We start from the raw sequence: 17,233 nt of genomic DNA, 5'->3' as shown, positions 1-17,233 counted from the left end.
AATTGTAAAAGAAGTTGTTCATCCATAGAACTTGTCTTACTTTACGTTACTCTTAATACTGTTGGATGTGTATGAAACACAATAGCACTGTATATATTAATATATTTGTAAATATTAGTAAGAGGGCCTACTGTTTTATATACACCGATTGATATTTGATTTATTCTGGACAAAACGTGTTCATGTATATCCAAGCTGTGCTATATATACCGGTTCTGTGTTTTTGTGATGTTGGTATTCAACAGAAACATGACTGACTTTCATATTAGTTTCAGCAGTTTCAAATATTTTGTTTACAAGGCACAACTGCATAAATCTGTTAGTGTGACGAGTGATGTTGATTATGTTTCGGCTACTAATTTTTTATAAAATTCATGTCTAGTGAGGTTCATGTTAGGGGAGTAAGGAAAGCCCAGTCAATATCATACCTCCATGTTAAATGATGAGATTTAATTGCTCCACGTTATTTTGATGAAATACTGTATAACCCGCCTTGGATTAATACATTTCCCAGCGTGGGAATACATCTCTTATACCCCGCCACGAGCAATACAGGCTGCATATGGATTTCTCAGCAGCAGAATAAATCTCTTTTACCCGCTTCAAAGCAAAAAGCCGCACGTTTTTTCCGAGTAAGTGGAAGTCACATGACATACCAGTTAACCCAAGCTCAATCGAAGAGCTTTTTACTCTATCAATTTTGAATTTGTGTTATTTCTTTTACAATGTCACATTTAAACATGTCGGTAAGGTAAATTCGTTGTACCAGGATTACGCGGGGTACATGGGATTTTATGCGTCCCTCGTTAGGTTTTATACCACGAGCCTCCGGCTGTTTAAACCTCATTTGTTGGTCTTCCGACCCCCGCCCGATATTTACCGGCTTATACCGGGATATGTTTTTTTCAAGATCTAATAACTAGAGTTTGTTTTGACCTAATGTGATTGTATTCCATTGTGATAAATTGAAATATATGCCACATATATGAAATATTGTGGTGTTTGTATATATATGCAAGTATGAATAAAACCATATGCACCATATGATAGGATTTGGCGTTATTTGACTGGCTTAATACATGAATGTCTGAAACATGTAATATAGTCACATCACTACGACAGAATATAACCATTTCGTACTCCTTAAGGGACCAATCAATTGATGTTTGGGGTGTGGGGTGGGGGTTTGTTTCAAATCCGATACTGGATTTTGTTCTAGCTACAGCTGAAAACCATATATCTATATTTTAATTAAAACCATAGTCCGAACTATTTTCCTATAAATATCTTGCAACAATGTATTTATATGGCATACATTTTGTTTTCTTTTCAACAGTCAGAAGCATAATTGTTTTTTTCAAGCGTTTTCGAGGAAATCTTTTTGCATATAAAATGCCAGGAAATATGAGTCTTTGCATTATGTGGCGATGGGGTAGCCTAGTGAATAAAGCGGGCGCTCCCCACGCAGAAAGCCTGGGTCGCGTCTCCCCATGGGTACAATGTGTTAAGCCCATTTCTGGTGTCTCTCGCCATGATATTGCTGGAATATTGCTAAAAGCGGCGTAAAACCACACTCCACTCACTCTTAGTAACAGAGTAATAGATTGCCTCTGTGGTCCAGTGGATAGAGCATCTGTCCGGAGAGCAGAAGGTCGGTGATTCGATCTCAGGCCGCGTCATACAAAAGACGTCAAAGGTGGTACTTGGAGATCGGCATTCAGGGACTACAACAAGAACTGGTTGGCTCGGAGTCAATATACTGTGTCTGAGTAGGGTATCCATGTTAAACTACGGCCTGGTATCTCAGTGGGCTAGCACTATGAAATCGGAAACAGTCAGGGTACGTACGTCGATATACAAGTACAATAATCTTGAACGCGACGTTAAACTCCATTTCACCTCACCTCACATCTATGAATCATACCACCCAGTCCTTTGTTTGTTTGTTGTTGAACGCCGCACTCACCAATATTCAGTTTTATGAGGCGGTCTGTGAATAATCCAGTCTGGACCAGACAATTCAGTGATTGACATCATGCGCATCGATCTACACAATTTGGATATGATAACATGCATCAACTAAGTCAGCGAGCCTCATACGACAAGCATAGTTAGATGGGTTGCTGAAGAAACCTTTTTCTAACCCAGATCTGGAGGAACATCCAATGTTCTTATACCCACGTTCCATCATGTCTTGGTGGTATTTTAGATATTTATCAATATAAGATCAGTATCACATGTAAATATTTCCAAAAGAATAACGGATGTCCGAAATACATGAAAGTAAAGGAATGGTGCTTTACTTTTTCCAAGGTGTCAATGTAACAGGTAAAGGCGATGTCGGTCTCCTCGCTAAGCGTTGATGGTTTAATATACTGATGAACCGACTCGGAATGCTGTCGTATATTTACCCATAGGGTAGATGTAGACACCTGAACCTTGTCATGCACGCAGCAGCTGTCCGGAGATCGCGGAAGTAACGTTACATACATAGTTGGAGGAAATTATATACGTAATGTAATCATTCATTAAAACATAAATCAATGTATTTCCGCCTCAACGACCCTAATGTCTTGAAAACTGAAACGGTGTTATTTTTTAAAGCCTTACCGTCAAATATCAAAGTTGCGGTTCCACACGTGACAGTGTATATAGGCGACTAGAGACGAGAATGTGATGAGTAACTGTACAAAATGATATAGCTCCTTCTCAGGATTAAATTTCATATTTCTTCTCTTATAAATACTTTTTAATGTTAAAATATGAAGAGTAAGATTTTTTTCAAATACATTTGACAGCCATTATTAGCTGCCATGATGGATTACCTAGCCTAACTGAAAAGGGTGTTTAATTCACTTGACAAGTTAAATCAAGAATTAATTATTAATTGATTCACAGTAATTATACCTTAAAATTTCCAGAAACATATACCGAGTTTAAGTGAGTAAGTCAGTGAACGTGTTTAAGTAGTCCTCTATATTTAATCTTTCTGTTCTTGTTTACCTTCCTCTCCCCCTTGCCGCGAGAACGGTGGGATGTACATGCACGGTAACCTGCACTGTTTCCGCTGTCTATCCAAGAACGCGATCCGTTCCGTGAGAGAGTGAATGAGTTAAAAGTTAACGTCGCATCGGCATTATTTCAGCCATATAGCGAGAGAGATGGTACGCCAAATGTTCACGAGGAATGCACATGGCTTGACGGTTGACGGATGGCAGGACCCGCCAATACATCCCGATACATCTACACATGTATTAATTGATTTCCTCATCATATATAAATCAGAGAGAAAAAAATGATATGATTAATCAACATTTTGTAACAGATATTCACACGAAAATCGTTGAACAAGATATAGGTCATGGCAGTCTCAACACACGCCTACCTCTCGTTCATATACGGCAATATTATCCATGGTCATATGTTCTTGTCTCCAAAAACACATTTTTTTAATTCACGTTTATTCAGATTGCTTTGATGTGTCCCGCGGCAATAAATAATGATGTTTATCTAATCTTGTAAAATAATATGTTGACCTCACTGGGTGACCTGACACATTTGATATTTCATGAGTGGCGCCGTCGTGACTGAAATATCAATTAAATTAGTTCACATAATGAAATTGTTTTTTATATTTAAATTCTTTGATAAATAAAGTATGTCATCCCTTAATACATATTAATTGAAATTATGTAAGTTTATATATCATACATGTCTATTATCGTGTTTTTCACATGTCATGTTAATATAACAATATTTATGAATCAGTTGTTAAAGAAAAAATAGCGATTAAAATAATATGAATGGAAATCAGTGATGACACCAGGTGTTCGCGAAAAAAGTAACATGTCCTGCCCTTCCGGTAGCACCCGCCACTCACACAATGTGCATAAAAATGTGTTTTTGTGTCTGACGCCGCACAGCAGTAGTCCTACCATGCGACGACGGCCAGTCAACGAACCAGACAATCAAGCGATGGACCAAAAACTCCAGTGACACGATGGTGCATTTACTGATTCTGCAGAAACTAGAACAGATAATACTGAAGAACGTCTGCTGTGTACAAGTGCAGGGATTCTGCTGCTTGTAAGTTGAGAAAAAATGTTTAAGGCACCTTGTTAATAAATGTTTGATAATACCAAGTATTAAAATCCGTTCGTCAAGTCATTCACTGCTGAATTGTTTGATAGTCATTTGTTAAAAGTTGACGGATGACAAAGTAAACAAAAGTTTATGGATAATAACAGTATAATAAAGAAGGCTGAAGTAAACATATTACGAAATATGGCATGTCCAAGAAAACAGGAAGTCAATCCGATTTCACACCACATTATTCCGACCTGATGTCACGTGACACCGAGAGATATTGTCTGGCAGGACAGACAGAGTGTCCGCCCCTCACGACTTCATCAACACAGGACAAGTGTAGTTTGTCAAAAGAAACATAATATAATAACATTGCAGTGTGTGTGACATACGATGGATAGAAGACTGGGTGTTCATCCTGTCCATGATGTGGAGAGAGAGAGAGAGAGAGAGAGAGAGAGAGAGAGAGAGAGAGATATTTTTTAAATAGTTAAATGCGTCACATCACATTCAGTAATATATATACAATAAGTAGACAGCAGTTACTTTGGATGTCAATGATTGTATTGATCTATGATGCGCGATGTTACAGCACCATCACTCTGAAGTTTCTATTGGCAATTTACGAGTAGTTTAGCCGACTATATATGTCGTGAATTAACATATGTTTAATGCCGTAGAAATATGGAATGACCCTCCTGATAAACGGAAGTGTGCGGCTTTCTAATTTTTCAGTCGTCGGATTGAGACAAGATAAAAACGTCACTACCTCGCTTTGTTCATATGCATCTTGTAGCATTGTCCAACAATGCTAAAAATGTATATATTTAGGAGATATTGTTATTATTCACAGCTATGTAGGGGGCCTATTAACACAGTATGCTTCATTCTTGTTGTCCCCGCGTACTGTCCTATTATCCAAAGCAGGGTTTAAACCATACTCACTAACTACTGACGGATGTAAGTTGTACTGAATGGTCATATGTCTTACTGCTAATAAAGGTAACATCGATTCCAATGAGCATCAATTTGATGTGACCTTGCTGGGGGCTAGAAGTGCGCACGTGCTGTGTAACGTCATCACTTCCGGGTTGTATAACTAGGAAGCTGATGCACGCCGTGCTGTGGAGCACTGATAACCATACCACCCTACAGTATACCCTCGGGCCTTCCCTACTGTCGAATGCAACTCAGGGCGGAGCTATAGGTCATAATTTGTCAATACAATCGGCTTTTTTCGACATTACACATGCACTCGACATCTAACACCCAAGCCAATCCGATTCCAATCCAACCAGCCTCGAATTAGCCCCGTTTATGTCTTTCTGAATCAATCCTGCCCCACCATCCCACTTGAAACCCTAATTATTTTTACAGGGTAAATAAACTAAGCTGAAGAAAGGATACTTGAAGATCGAATTTGACCAAAACATTACGAAAACATTATGAAAACGTTACTAGGTTGAAACCAGTCGCCAAAACATTACAAACGTAAGGTCCAAAACACGACTCCGATACCCGTATCAAATACACCACCACCGAATAACCATTTCTTGTGTGTTACACAATCAAACTTTGTATACTTTCTTTTGCCTGGCATTTTATGTAAAGTATTGTGATACGTTAGTTCATTATATTAAAGTAACTCAAATATCCTTACATTGCACATAGCGGTTAATACCACAGTGAGCTTTTGCGAACTGTAAGCGTTTTCTGTTCTACAAGATCTGTGGTATTAATGCAATTCAATTCAAATAAGTGTTATTAATTTACATACTGCGTATACTCTTGGTGTTCTGTACGCACGTAATGTTTCATTGTCAGGTTGATTTCGATTAATAAGAGGTACCCAGGTAAATGTGCTCACCAGCAGTCACCATATATCGGAATCCGGCCATGAAAGCGACAGTACAGGCAGTTTGAAGAAAGATTGCAGGGAAGGAAACACCGTCTGCAGAGTGGTACCAAGACTTTTTAGCAGTTCACATATTCTGTGTCCCATCTTACTGGACTTTGAATAAATTACTGGGGTGGTGGGGTAGCCTTGTGGTTAAAGCGTTCGCTCTTCACGACGAAGACCCGGGTTCGCTTCCCTACATGGGTACAATGTGTGAAGCCCATTTCTGGGCTAAAAGCGGCGTAAAAATGAATTACTGTAGTAGCTAGTGTCCATATCATGTTTTGCTAAGAGACAAAGTTTATGCATCATTGTATGTATATCCAAGTGAAATGTTAATCCACATTATGTTTGAGAGGTACACTTACATGTAGTTCCTGTTCACATATTTTCACCCTATAAATGTTCTTAAATCAAATCGTATATTTGTATTTATATTATTCTGGCAAAATTATATAATCATATGCAATACTGTGTATCGCTGACATCTTTGAATGTTTTGGTCTAATGGTGATACGGCCTAATTCCCTAATCCCTTGATGGTACAATATCCATAACCTAAAGTTGGCACAGTGGGGTGAACCCCTTGAATGGGCCCGTGACTCTGGATAAAGAAGAAGAAGAAGAAGATTATTTTATTACGGTTTCACACAATGTACATATGAATAAGATAATACAAAACATTCATCAATATACATTGTCCAGACACCAGAATACAAATATACTCATAATTGAAAGCACGTTAGTGCTAAAATATGTAATACAATCATTATAAAATTTTAAAAATATTCTTTTGCGCAGTGAACTTTCTGCGATTATTGTTTGTTGTGTATACGTATACAGTTGGAGGATTGACAGTATTTAAAGCAACATTGTCCACAACTGGTAATATTAACGAGTATTGATGGTGGTGGTTGAGCGTTCATGCTGATAAAACACATTTTAATCATTGTCAATTCCTAATTAAGAAAAAAATACTAAGTACAGTGGGCGAGTTTAATTATCACTATTTATAAAACACTTGTCCGTGGTCGCCCGAGGGCTTTAACCGTAGCCACGCCTGGTTGAACACTGCTTTGGGGCACGTGACAGATAGGCAGGTAAGTAATTCTTATGACGGCGGACTTGCGTCGTTCTCACATTACCATACGCGCTTCACACCAGAGGAGGGAGGGACCCGACATACAGACGCTGACTGCGGATTATACGCCCACAACCAGGAAGACCCCCACACCAGGTAGGAGTTAGATAGAAGTTATTCATTTTAAGTTGAGGTGCATCAATCTATCAATTTCTGAAATTGAATTATTTAGATTTTTAGATTTTTGTCTTTCAAACGAATACTTACTTGACTTGAACTTGTTTAATGTGCATTACCATTTGTGGGCTATATTAAGTTTCGACTAACTTGTAACAAGTGTTCTTGAAACTCGCTATCATTATAATTATTACACAGATAAATGTAAAATATGCAGCAAAGAGGGTTTGGGTGATCCTGGCACAGTCAGGCCGGTTAGGCTCATTATCAGGACCCTTGCCACCTCTACACGCAGTCCAGACAGCGATTGGTACTTCTTCCCGGAAACGCTGCCTAGCCAACCCCACTCAGAACTATTCGGAGAATGTCAAAACTTTTCAAGACTGCATCCTTCTGCATTATCATTAATGTCAGAAGAGATGTGTTTCTGGCAGCAAACACGGGTACTCTCCAAATGTCATTCATCAGATTGGGAGGTACCAAACCTAAGACGCCGAGAATCAAAGATAATCTCCAAATATTTGTTCACAAACACAATTTCATTGCATAGCATTGCTGTCAAATCCACTTCAGATCCAGAGGATATCATTCGTCATAATTAATCGAAGTCGTACGTGACAGGGTTACACAACACCAATCAGAGCAGGAAGTGCCTACGCACCCAATGGATAGGCGGAACATAATTTTGCCTTTGAGCTAATGCATTATATAGATAACCAGTGTCCTAGAAGGATTTTAGACGCCCCAGAGACGAAAAATAAATATTTATTTTTTTATCGAACATAGAAAGTCCTAATTATATTTTTTAAAATTAAAACTTCGCTTTGATTTCTGATTGTTTAGCCCGAGGCCGGTTGTGATTCACGCGTTCGGGCACTAGAATCTCAGCCACTAATTACTTAAGGGAGTCTATTAGAGGTCGCGATATTAATGACATACCATTAACCTCTACCGAACCAGTGCAAGTGTCATGCATAACGACGCATATCAATACAGATTACGCTGACTTTACAGACACAGAATACGTAAACGGTCCGATTTTAATTGCAAATAAAATGTATGTCGTGTTTATTTATCCGCGAGACTCATTATCCGCACTACGTCAGAGGGAGCGGTGACTGGTGTCATACCGCCTCACTGCACGTAAAAGTAGGGCGAGACCTCAGCGCTGTAGGAAACATGTGTTTGCATTAAAGCCTTTAGCTACACATTTGCACGCAATTCACGCAGTAAGCAATTGCGATCATCCCAGCTGAATTAACAAACAAATGTAATTAATCCAAAAAGCACATGGGTAGATTAACATTTTGTCCAAAACATAAAGTTATTTTATTCAAAAATATATATCTACAAAATGCAAAATGAAATCCAAATGGCGCGAAGAACAATGCTTATTTCATTCTAAAATTCAGTTGGATTAATTTCTTCATATATTCTCTAGGGTCTGGGAGACTAGCACATCAAGTTTTAAAACATTTCATAAACGTTGCGTCAAGTTTTATCATTGTTAATCTTTGCGTGTATAATTCACTTATAATCTGCAACATTTGGAGGGAAAAGGATATTTAACTACTTATATGAAAATAGACTAACATTTAGTCTCTGAAATCTTATATTACACAACATCCTTCTTGACTTTTTGAAAAAAAAAATCCTTATGCTGATTTCAGAGATGAATAGAGCCAGCTTGAGCTGGCTAGACATGCTTTTGTATGCATTTTAGATTTACTTTTTTTTCATAATATAAATATATTCCACGGTCATGGTGCAGGACTAATATGAAAATTGAAGTAAGTTTTTCAACATACGTGTACTGAGCAATATATGTGTATTAAATGACAGATTTACAAAATGGGCAGGTGTTATGAGTAAGGTTTCTAAAAAACAAGCAGGTTTTCGTCAGGTGTTTTCGAACATATTTTTACCGCTTGTGCAAGTATTGAAAACATAACTGAGTTAGCTACATATGTTATGGTACATCAAACGCATGGTATTCAACTCTTTCCAGATAGAGTTGAAGTATGAATGTTGTTATTTGCTGAAGATGTAATTATGGTTTCTGATACTATATGTTTTTTACAGAGTCAGATTAATATTTTAGATTCATATGCAGATAAGAGAGGAATGACTGTTAACTTGGAAAAATCTAATGTTGTTTTTAGAAGAGGAGGAAACACGTCAGTTCAAGAAATATGGTATTACAGAGGACAAGATGTCGTTAATACTTATAGATATCTAGGATTAGTCTTCACATGTAAGTTTAGTCTAAGTAAATAAGTTACTGATTTAGCTTTGCGTGCCATTAAGGCTTTATTTAAGTTACTTATTACAACTAAAATAATATGTGTGACTGCCCCTGAAGTGTTTTTTAAAAGTGATTTGATTGTCAGAATAGTCAGATTCTCTTATTAGCATCTGAAATTTGGGGGATCAGTAGATTTGGAAGTTTAGAAAAAATCCACCAACTGGCTAGTCAAAACTTCTTTCAAATTAGATTACAAACACCTTATGCAATAGCTAATGTGGTCGATTTCAATGTACGTATTTAGATATGGTAGGGTATACAATTTGAGCTTCAAATAATTTCTCATGGGTTTTGTTTTGTTTGGATGTCACAAACAGCTGGAGATTATAATTCAGGAAATGTTTTAATACGTATGTTGAAGGATTGTGCTATTGATATGTTTTATCAAAATTGGATATCTCCAATTAACAACAGTTCAAGGTAGAACCTTCATGGAGAAAATATAAGTTTGTTAGAACCAGAAAAGTATCTGGCCTCGAGGTATAGAAGATTAATACTATCTTTACATGTAAGTGCTACTTTGGATGCGACTAGGATTAGATATTCACCAAAGACATGTATCATTAATGTAAATATGTATACACTTAAACATGGTAATTACTACCCTCGTATTTGATGTCAAGACACTCGATGGCGATGTCAGAAAGGTCCAACATGTATGTTTGTGTGTGTTAGTGTTAGTGTATGCTTATGTGTGTTAGTGTGTGAGTGTTTGTATGTGTGTGAGAGTGTTTGTGTGCTAGTGTGTGTGTGTGTGTGTGAGTGTTTGTATGTGTGTGAGAGTGTTTGTGTGCTAGTGTGTGTGTTTGTGTGCTAGTGTGTGAGTGTGTGTGTGTGTGTGTGTGTGTGTGTGTGTGTGTGTGTGTGTGTGTGTGTGTGTGTGTGTGTGTGTGCAAATGTTATCAAAACGTTGCACACTTATGGCTTTAGACACAACTATAATTCATCATGGTCATATTTTTATTACTCCAGAACATAAAAAACCCCACACTGTTCATGTCAAAGATCACATAAACGGATGACGGCATCATAGGGGCGGTCGGGTAGCCTAGTTGTTAAAGCGTTCGCTCGTCACGCCGAAGACCCGACATGGGTACAATGTGTGAAGCCGATTTCTGGTGTTCCCCGCCGTGATATTGCTGAAGGCGGCGTAAAACTATACGAACTCACTCACACACGGAATCATATTGCAAGAGATTTGTGATTTCTCAGTTTCCTGTTGTTGGCTGGTTTGTTTGTTGTTTAACGCCGTACTGATGAATGTTTCAGCGATACGACGGCGGTCTGCAAATAATCGAGTTTAAACCAGACATACTGGACCTACGCAATTGGGATACGGTGATATGAATCAACCAAGTCAGCGAATCTGACCACCCGACCCCGTTCGTCACCTCTTACGACAAGCATGAGTTGCTCAAGGCCAATTTTAATCTGGTTGAATTGTTTTTCAGTCCCAAGGAGTGTTCCCAACCGTCCGAGTCTGACCATGGCCTTCACTTCCTGTGTATGCTCCCTCCTGGTGCTGCTAGGGATGCTAGGGAAGGATGCTGCCTACCCCCAGGGGGCCAACGAGATGTCCTGTGCACAACTATTGCCGGGTCACGGGAAGGAGGTGACCCACACTAAACCCTACAGCCTACTCGTCAACAGGTTGACAGTGTACCCAGGGGACACAATCAAAGGTGCGGTATTGACATGGGATGGGGACACATTCAAGAGAAGTGTATTGACATGTGGCAGGGGCACATTTAAAGAAAAGTATTGACATTGGGTTTGGGAACATTTAAAGGGAAGCGTATTCACACTGGATTTGGGCACATTTATGGGAAGTGTATTGACATGTTAGAGGGTCACATTAAAGGGAAGTGTATTGACATGTTAGAGGGTCACATTTATGGAAAGTGTATTGACATGTTAGAGGGTCGTATTGAAGGGAAGTGTATTGACATGTTAGAGGGTCACATTTATGGAAAGTGTATTGACATGTTAGAGGGTCACATTTATGGAAAGTGTATTGACATGTTAGAGGGTCACATTTATGGAAAGTGTATTGACATGTTAGAGGGTCACATTAAAGGGAAGTGTATTGACATGTTAGAGGGTCACATTTATGGAAAGTGTATTGACATGTTAGAGGGTCACATTAAAGGGAAGTGTATTGACATGTTAGAGGGTCACATTTATGGAAAGTGTATTGACATGTTAGAGGGTCGTATTGAAGGGAAGTGTATTGACATGTTAGAGGGTCACATTTATGGAAAGTGTATTGACATGTTAGAGGGTCACATTTATGGAAAGTGTATTGACATGTTAGAGGGTCACATTAAAGGGAAGTGTGACAGGGGGCACATGCAAGGGAAGTGTATTAACATTGGGTCGAGGCACATTGAAAGGACAGTGTTTAGTCATTGGGTTGAGGCACATTAAAGGGAAGTGTATTGACATGTGAGAGGGGCACCTACAAGGGTATTGCACCTTCTAAAGGAAGTGTACTGACATTCCGGAGCACATTTAATGGGAAGTGTATTGATATGTGAGAGGGGCACATTTAATGGAAAGTGTATTGATATGTGAGAGGGGCACATTTAATGGGAAGTGTATTGATATGTGAGAGGGGCACATTTAATGGAAAGTGTATTGATATGTGAGAATGGCACATTCAAAGTAGAGTGTATTGACATTGGGTTAGGGGCACATTCAAAAGAAGTGTATTGACAGTCAAGGGTATTGTTGGTGGGGCGGCCACAGATGTTTATTTTTCAATTATAAAAAAAAAACCGTAAAAAAATATAAAATGTAAACTCCAGAAAAAAACAGTCTCAGTTATCCACCGAAACAGATTCCATTGTAGTAGAAAGCATTGCACTGAATACATCTACTCAGTAACGTTGCAGCACTGGATCCCCGTTTCAAAGAAACAATAATTACTGCAACTCTGTTTACATTTTTAAGTATCAATACGTGTATGTACAGTTACTATGTTATTTAAAATAAATTAAAACACCTAACAGATAATAAGTCAGGACAATAAAAATGCCACCATTGCTTGCTCTGACAAGAGTGTCACAATAGAAAGAAGGCATGCACATGTCAAGTGCTTTGTCGCATTTAAACAAAGTACCACATCCCACATAACAAGGAAACAGGTTAACCAATTTAAAAAATGATAAATATTCATTTTATCAGAATGAATTTTTTGTAGTGTCACAAAAAAAACGGGCTTAAACCAACATTATAATGTCATAATTTACGTGCGAGTGTGCGTGTTAAGTACGCCAGGCTTTAAAATGAGCTCACTGCAACGATAAAAAAGCCTGTGTGAATTATAACTTGATAACATTTAAACAAAGTACCACGTCCCGCATAACAAGGAAACAGGTTAACCAATTTAAAAGATGATAAATATTCATTTTATCAGAATGAATTTTTTGTAGTGTCACAAAACCGGGCTTAAACCAACATTATAATGTCATAATTTACGTGCGGGTGTGCGTGTTAAGTACGTCAGGCTTTAAAATGAGCTCACTGCAACTATAAAAAACCCTGTGTGAATTATAACTTGATAACCAAATTAAACTCAACGGATCCAGTTACGTTATTATTTAATAATCATAACTAACGTGAGATAATTGACAAGTGAGGCCTTTAAGATTTGCTATCTACGCAATAATGCACCTGACCTCAGAAATGTCATATTTGACGTGCTAAGTACGCGAGGCTTAAATATGAGATCACTGCAACGATAAAAAACCTGTGTGAATCATAACCTGATTACCAAATTAAACTCAACGGATCCAGTTACGTTACTCTTTAATTATCACAACTAGCGTATGGTAATGGACAAGTGAAGCCTTTAAGATTCAGTATCTACGCAAAAATGCATCTGTATCGTGATACGAACGTGTATCGTATCGTGAGTGTATCGTGTGTATCATACCACAATCCACAGCTTCGAGGGGCGCTCTGAGTGTCTCCTACCTGCGATACAGCGTTGCGGCCTTTAGCAGCTATCACCATCCACTGATTGAAGGGTCGAGTCTAAGTTTAGTTTCAATAAGGGCACTTGGTTTATCAGCACTAAGTCAGATACAGATGAAATAATGTTCAAAGTTGCTGTTAGCCACATCCCCCTGGGGCGATGGGGAAGCCTAGTGGTTTAAGAGTTCGCTCGACACGCCGATAACCCGGGTTTAATGGGTACAATGTGTGAAGCCCATTTCCCTCGGCGTGATATTGCGTGAAACCATACTCACTCACTCACTCACAAAGTTATCTGGGGCAATGGTTGGAAAGTATGTCAGAGCGCCACACTCAGCAATATTCCAGCTATATGACGGCGGTCTGTAAATAATCGAGTCTAGACCAGACAATCCAGAGATCGATATCATGAGCATCGATCTACGCAATTGGGATACGATGACATGCATCAACCAAGTCGGCGAGCCTGACCACCAGATCCCGTTGACAGAGCTTTGTAATAACCTGAAGGTGTTTGACTCCAGAAAAAGCAAAGGGTTTGGGGTAGGGTCATGTGAACAATAACATTATGGATCATGTGTATGTATGCGAGCGTCTGTAAAACAAATGGCACCTTGTACAGATCAACCCTGGACGATAGTGCTTATGTGGATACACAACCAACCAGGTCACATCAGAGAAAATATATTTCAAGTGCAATTGCCATTTATGTTACGAAGTCATTTTGTACCACCCGAAGCCATTTTGTACACCAAGAAACCATTGTGTTCACCCCGACGCCATTTTGGACACTCAGGCTCTATTTCTATATGGCGTAAGTCGTTTAAACTTATTCCTGTGTAGTTTATAAAATGAATGTATTGTATTTTTGTCTTAATATGAATTTCTGCTGTTACCCAGTAACCATCGAGGGAACGAAATCATTCAAAGGCTTCTTAGTTAAGACAGTCAACACTCAGACTGGTAACACCATCGGCTACAGCATCCCCGGGATCAACATGGGCGACAGGTGTGGCGTAAGTATTGGTCGGGGTGTTGGTATCGTAATCTGGCAGTGATATCCCCATAGGACAGGGAACTAAGCTCTGTTGTCTCTCCTGCCAACTCCAATCTCAGCTATAGCACCAAATTGCTGTGCAGAGTTGCACCCTTAGGGAACGACTATTTGATATTCATGGGGTTGTAGGTGGTGGGGGGTGGGTGATGGATGGTGTGTTTTATCGAGAACTAATATTAAGCTTCAGTCTGTTGAAAAAAACGTAAAATGTCTGCCACAAAGAATATATTGTTGCATGATGTTTGAACGGGTTTTTTTTCAATTAGGCTCCAAGTTTAAATTAATAATAAATATCTGGTTTTGCAGCTGTAGCTGAAACAATAGCCAGTTCATACAAAATCCCCCACCCCCCATCCCAAATCCCAAAGGACCAAACGGTCGGTCCCTTAGACGTTCCAGTAACCTGTGATGGAAGACCTGATTATTGCTCTATATTTGCTCCCACATATAAAGGGATATCCGTTATGTAACTGATTCAATGTTCAAACCGCGTTAGGGGGCACGGGTGGCCCAGTCGTCTAAGGCGCCGCGATTCGCTGTGCAGAGTTGCGTCCCTTGGGCACGCCAGAAACAAATGATTGTGGGTTCGAATTCGGTTGGCCCCGATTATGTTTCTAGGTTTGTCAGCTCGTGGGTTTCACCGAAATGGTAAACGTCTGCATCACTTCGGGCTTTCCTCCCACATTAAGCTGACACGCCGTGATATAACTGAAATACTGTTAAAAGCGGCGTAAAACTCAACTCACTCACTCACTCACCGCGTTACTCACTCACTCTAATCACAGTGTCACTGAGGCGCCTGATATCGCTGACCTAGGCCTAAAGCCAAATGGCAGAACATGCTTCTACCCCACCCGGACCGCTTCCCACACGTGTACTAATACTTAAAGAACTGAGTCATGCAGAATATATAGTTCCTCCCTATACGATATATCTTTTGAAGAGCACATATATATCCCAAGATTCCGTCCCTCGTCACACATTTAGTTGACACGGGCATAAACTTTGGCTTTAAAAGTTCACATATCACAGAGGTCATTCTGCTTTAGACGACCTTTTACTTAAAAACATATTAAAGTGGTAGGAAAACATCTACGATTTTCTCACTGTTGACTTTCCTCCTACATTAAGCTGACACGCCGTGATAAAACAAACACTGTAAATTGAAGGCGGCGTTAAACTCAGATCACTCGTTCATTAATAATGCATGTATCATGTCAAGTCCCTCCATTACAGAAATCCGGAGTAACACACAAGGACGGTCGAATACCGAAGAACAGGAAAACATTCGACTGGGTCGCACCCTCAAACGCCATTGCTGGAACGGTTATACAGTTCAGGTACGCCCGGAAGAAGGAATTAAACCCCGTTGAATGAACGTTTATGCATGTGGTGTGATAGTGTGACATTGAAGATGAATTCCACTATATCTTCAAATGTAAATATTTCAATGAACATAGGGACGTGTACATCCCCAAACACCGTTCAAATAGACCAACTATGTTACAACTCCAGCAATTATGTAACTGTCATAAGATGCCTGTCCAAAAGAAACTATGTAAATTTGTAAAAACTCCCGGTAAACCTCTGTCCACCGCATTGTAAAATACTGCTTGTACCTCATTTGCCGATGCACTCGGTATGAGAGGAATATAGTGCTGTTATGGGCTGTTCTGTTCCTAAACGAGTGTCATGCTCCAATGTCTGGTGAAAAGTTCTCCTAGCGTTACTGCTATCTCAAACCACACACGTTAACAATGAAGTGGCACACTTGGTTGGTTTGTTGTTTAACGCCGCACTCAGCACTCAGCGGTCTGTAAATAATCGATTCTGGACCAGACAATCCAGGGATTAGTATCATGAGCATTGATCCACGCAACTGGGATACGTGGCACAGTTGTAGCCAAAAGATCGCTGTTTAAAACAGAGCTACCTTTGAAACAAAGCCTGACTTCCGTTTCTGAAAACGGTCTTGACGCTACCCATGTCGTAAAAGCCAAAAAATGCTACAGTATGAGAGTACGACAGTGCTACGGTCGTTGTTTTTAAACTCGACCTGGACTGTATGAGCATAGCCAAAGCATAATCTCAGTAGATGTCCAAAATATGTCTGAATGTCAGATGTGTCGCATTGCCTTCGTCTCGTCATGGCGAGACGAACAAGCCCACTGTCTTAATCGATATCTTCTGCATGCAGGTCAGTCATTGTGGAGGAAAAACGTTTCTACTACTACGTGAACTCCGCCAACGTGGTTATAGTGTCACGTCCGATCACCCAAGCTCCAACCACACCCAAACCACGCCCACCCATCGGCGGATTTACCTTTGGCATCTCGAACGAACGTCAGGCCGGAAACTCTCAATCACGTGACACAAACGCGCAGCCGAACCTACCAAGGGAGATAACTGGAACAGATGCATCGCCCCAAACTGCTGAACAAATTCAGAAGGAGATTACACGGGTGGGGCAGATAACTCGTTCAGCGATTCAGTGGTCGTGGCGACGGTTCCTTCATCTCATATTCCCTAACGTTAATTGGTCAGCTTCACGTTCCTAATCTCCCTCAGTATCAATTTCTTCTTATTCATCCTCAGTGTAAGGTTATATTTGTCACATCATCTAGGAGGAAACTGCCCTTTGCAAAATGCATT

General features: G+C 39.6%; 1 protein-coding gene across 1 annotated transcript; it reads left to right on the top strand.

The window, feature by feature from the left end:
• Window positions 1–7,096: 7,096 nt before the first annotated feature.
• On the top strand, window positions 7,097–17,139 carry LOC139478769 (ferric-chelate reductase 1-like). The gene is made up of 5 exons (XM_071261383.1): window positions 7,097–7,220; window positions 10,998–11,228; window positions 14,425–14,540; window positions 15,818–15,921; window positions 16,779–17,139. Exons 1-5 carry the CDS (start codon window positions 7,097–7,099, stop codon window positions 17,137–17,139), a joined length of 936 nt encoding a protein of 311 aa, XP_071117484.1.
• Window positions 17,140–17,233: the final 94 nt, after the last annotated feature.

This window comes from Haliotis cracherodii, unplaced genomic scaffold, assembly GCF_022045235.1.
Source record: "Haliotis cracherodii isolate W230 unplaced genomic scaffold, xgHalCrac1.p SCAF_4, whole genome shotgun sequence".
Lineage (NCBI taxonomy): Eukaryota > Metazoa > Mollusca > Gastropoda > Lepetellida > Haliotidae > Haliotis > Haliotis cracherodii.
Note: the sequence above shows the minus strand (reverse complement) of the source record. Positions and strands in the feature narration are given on the sequence as shown.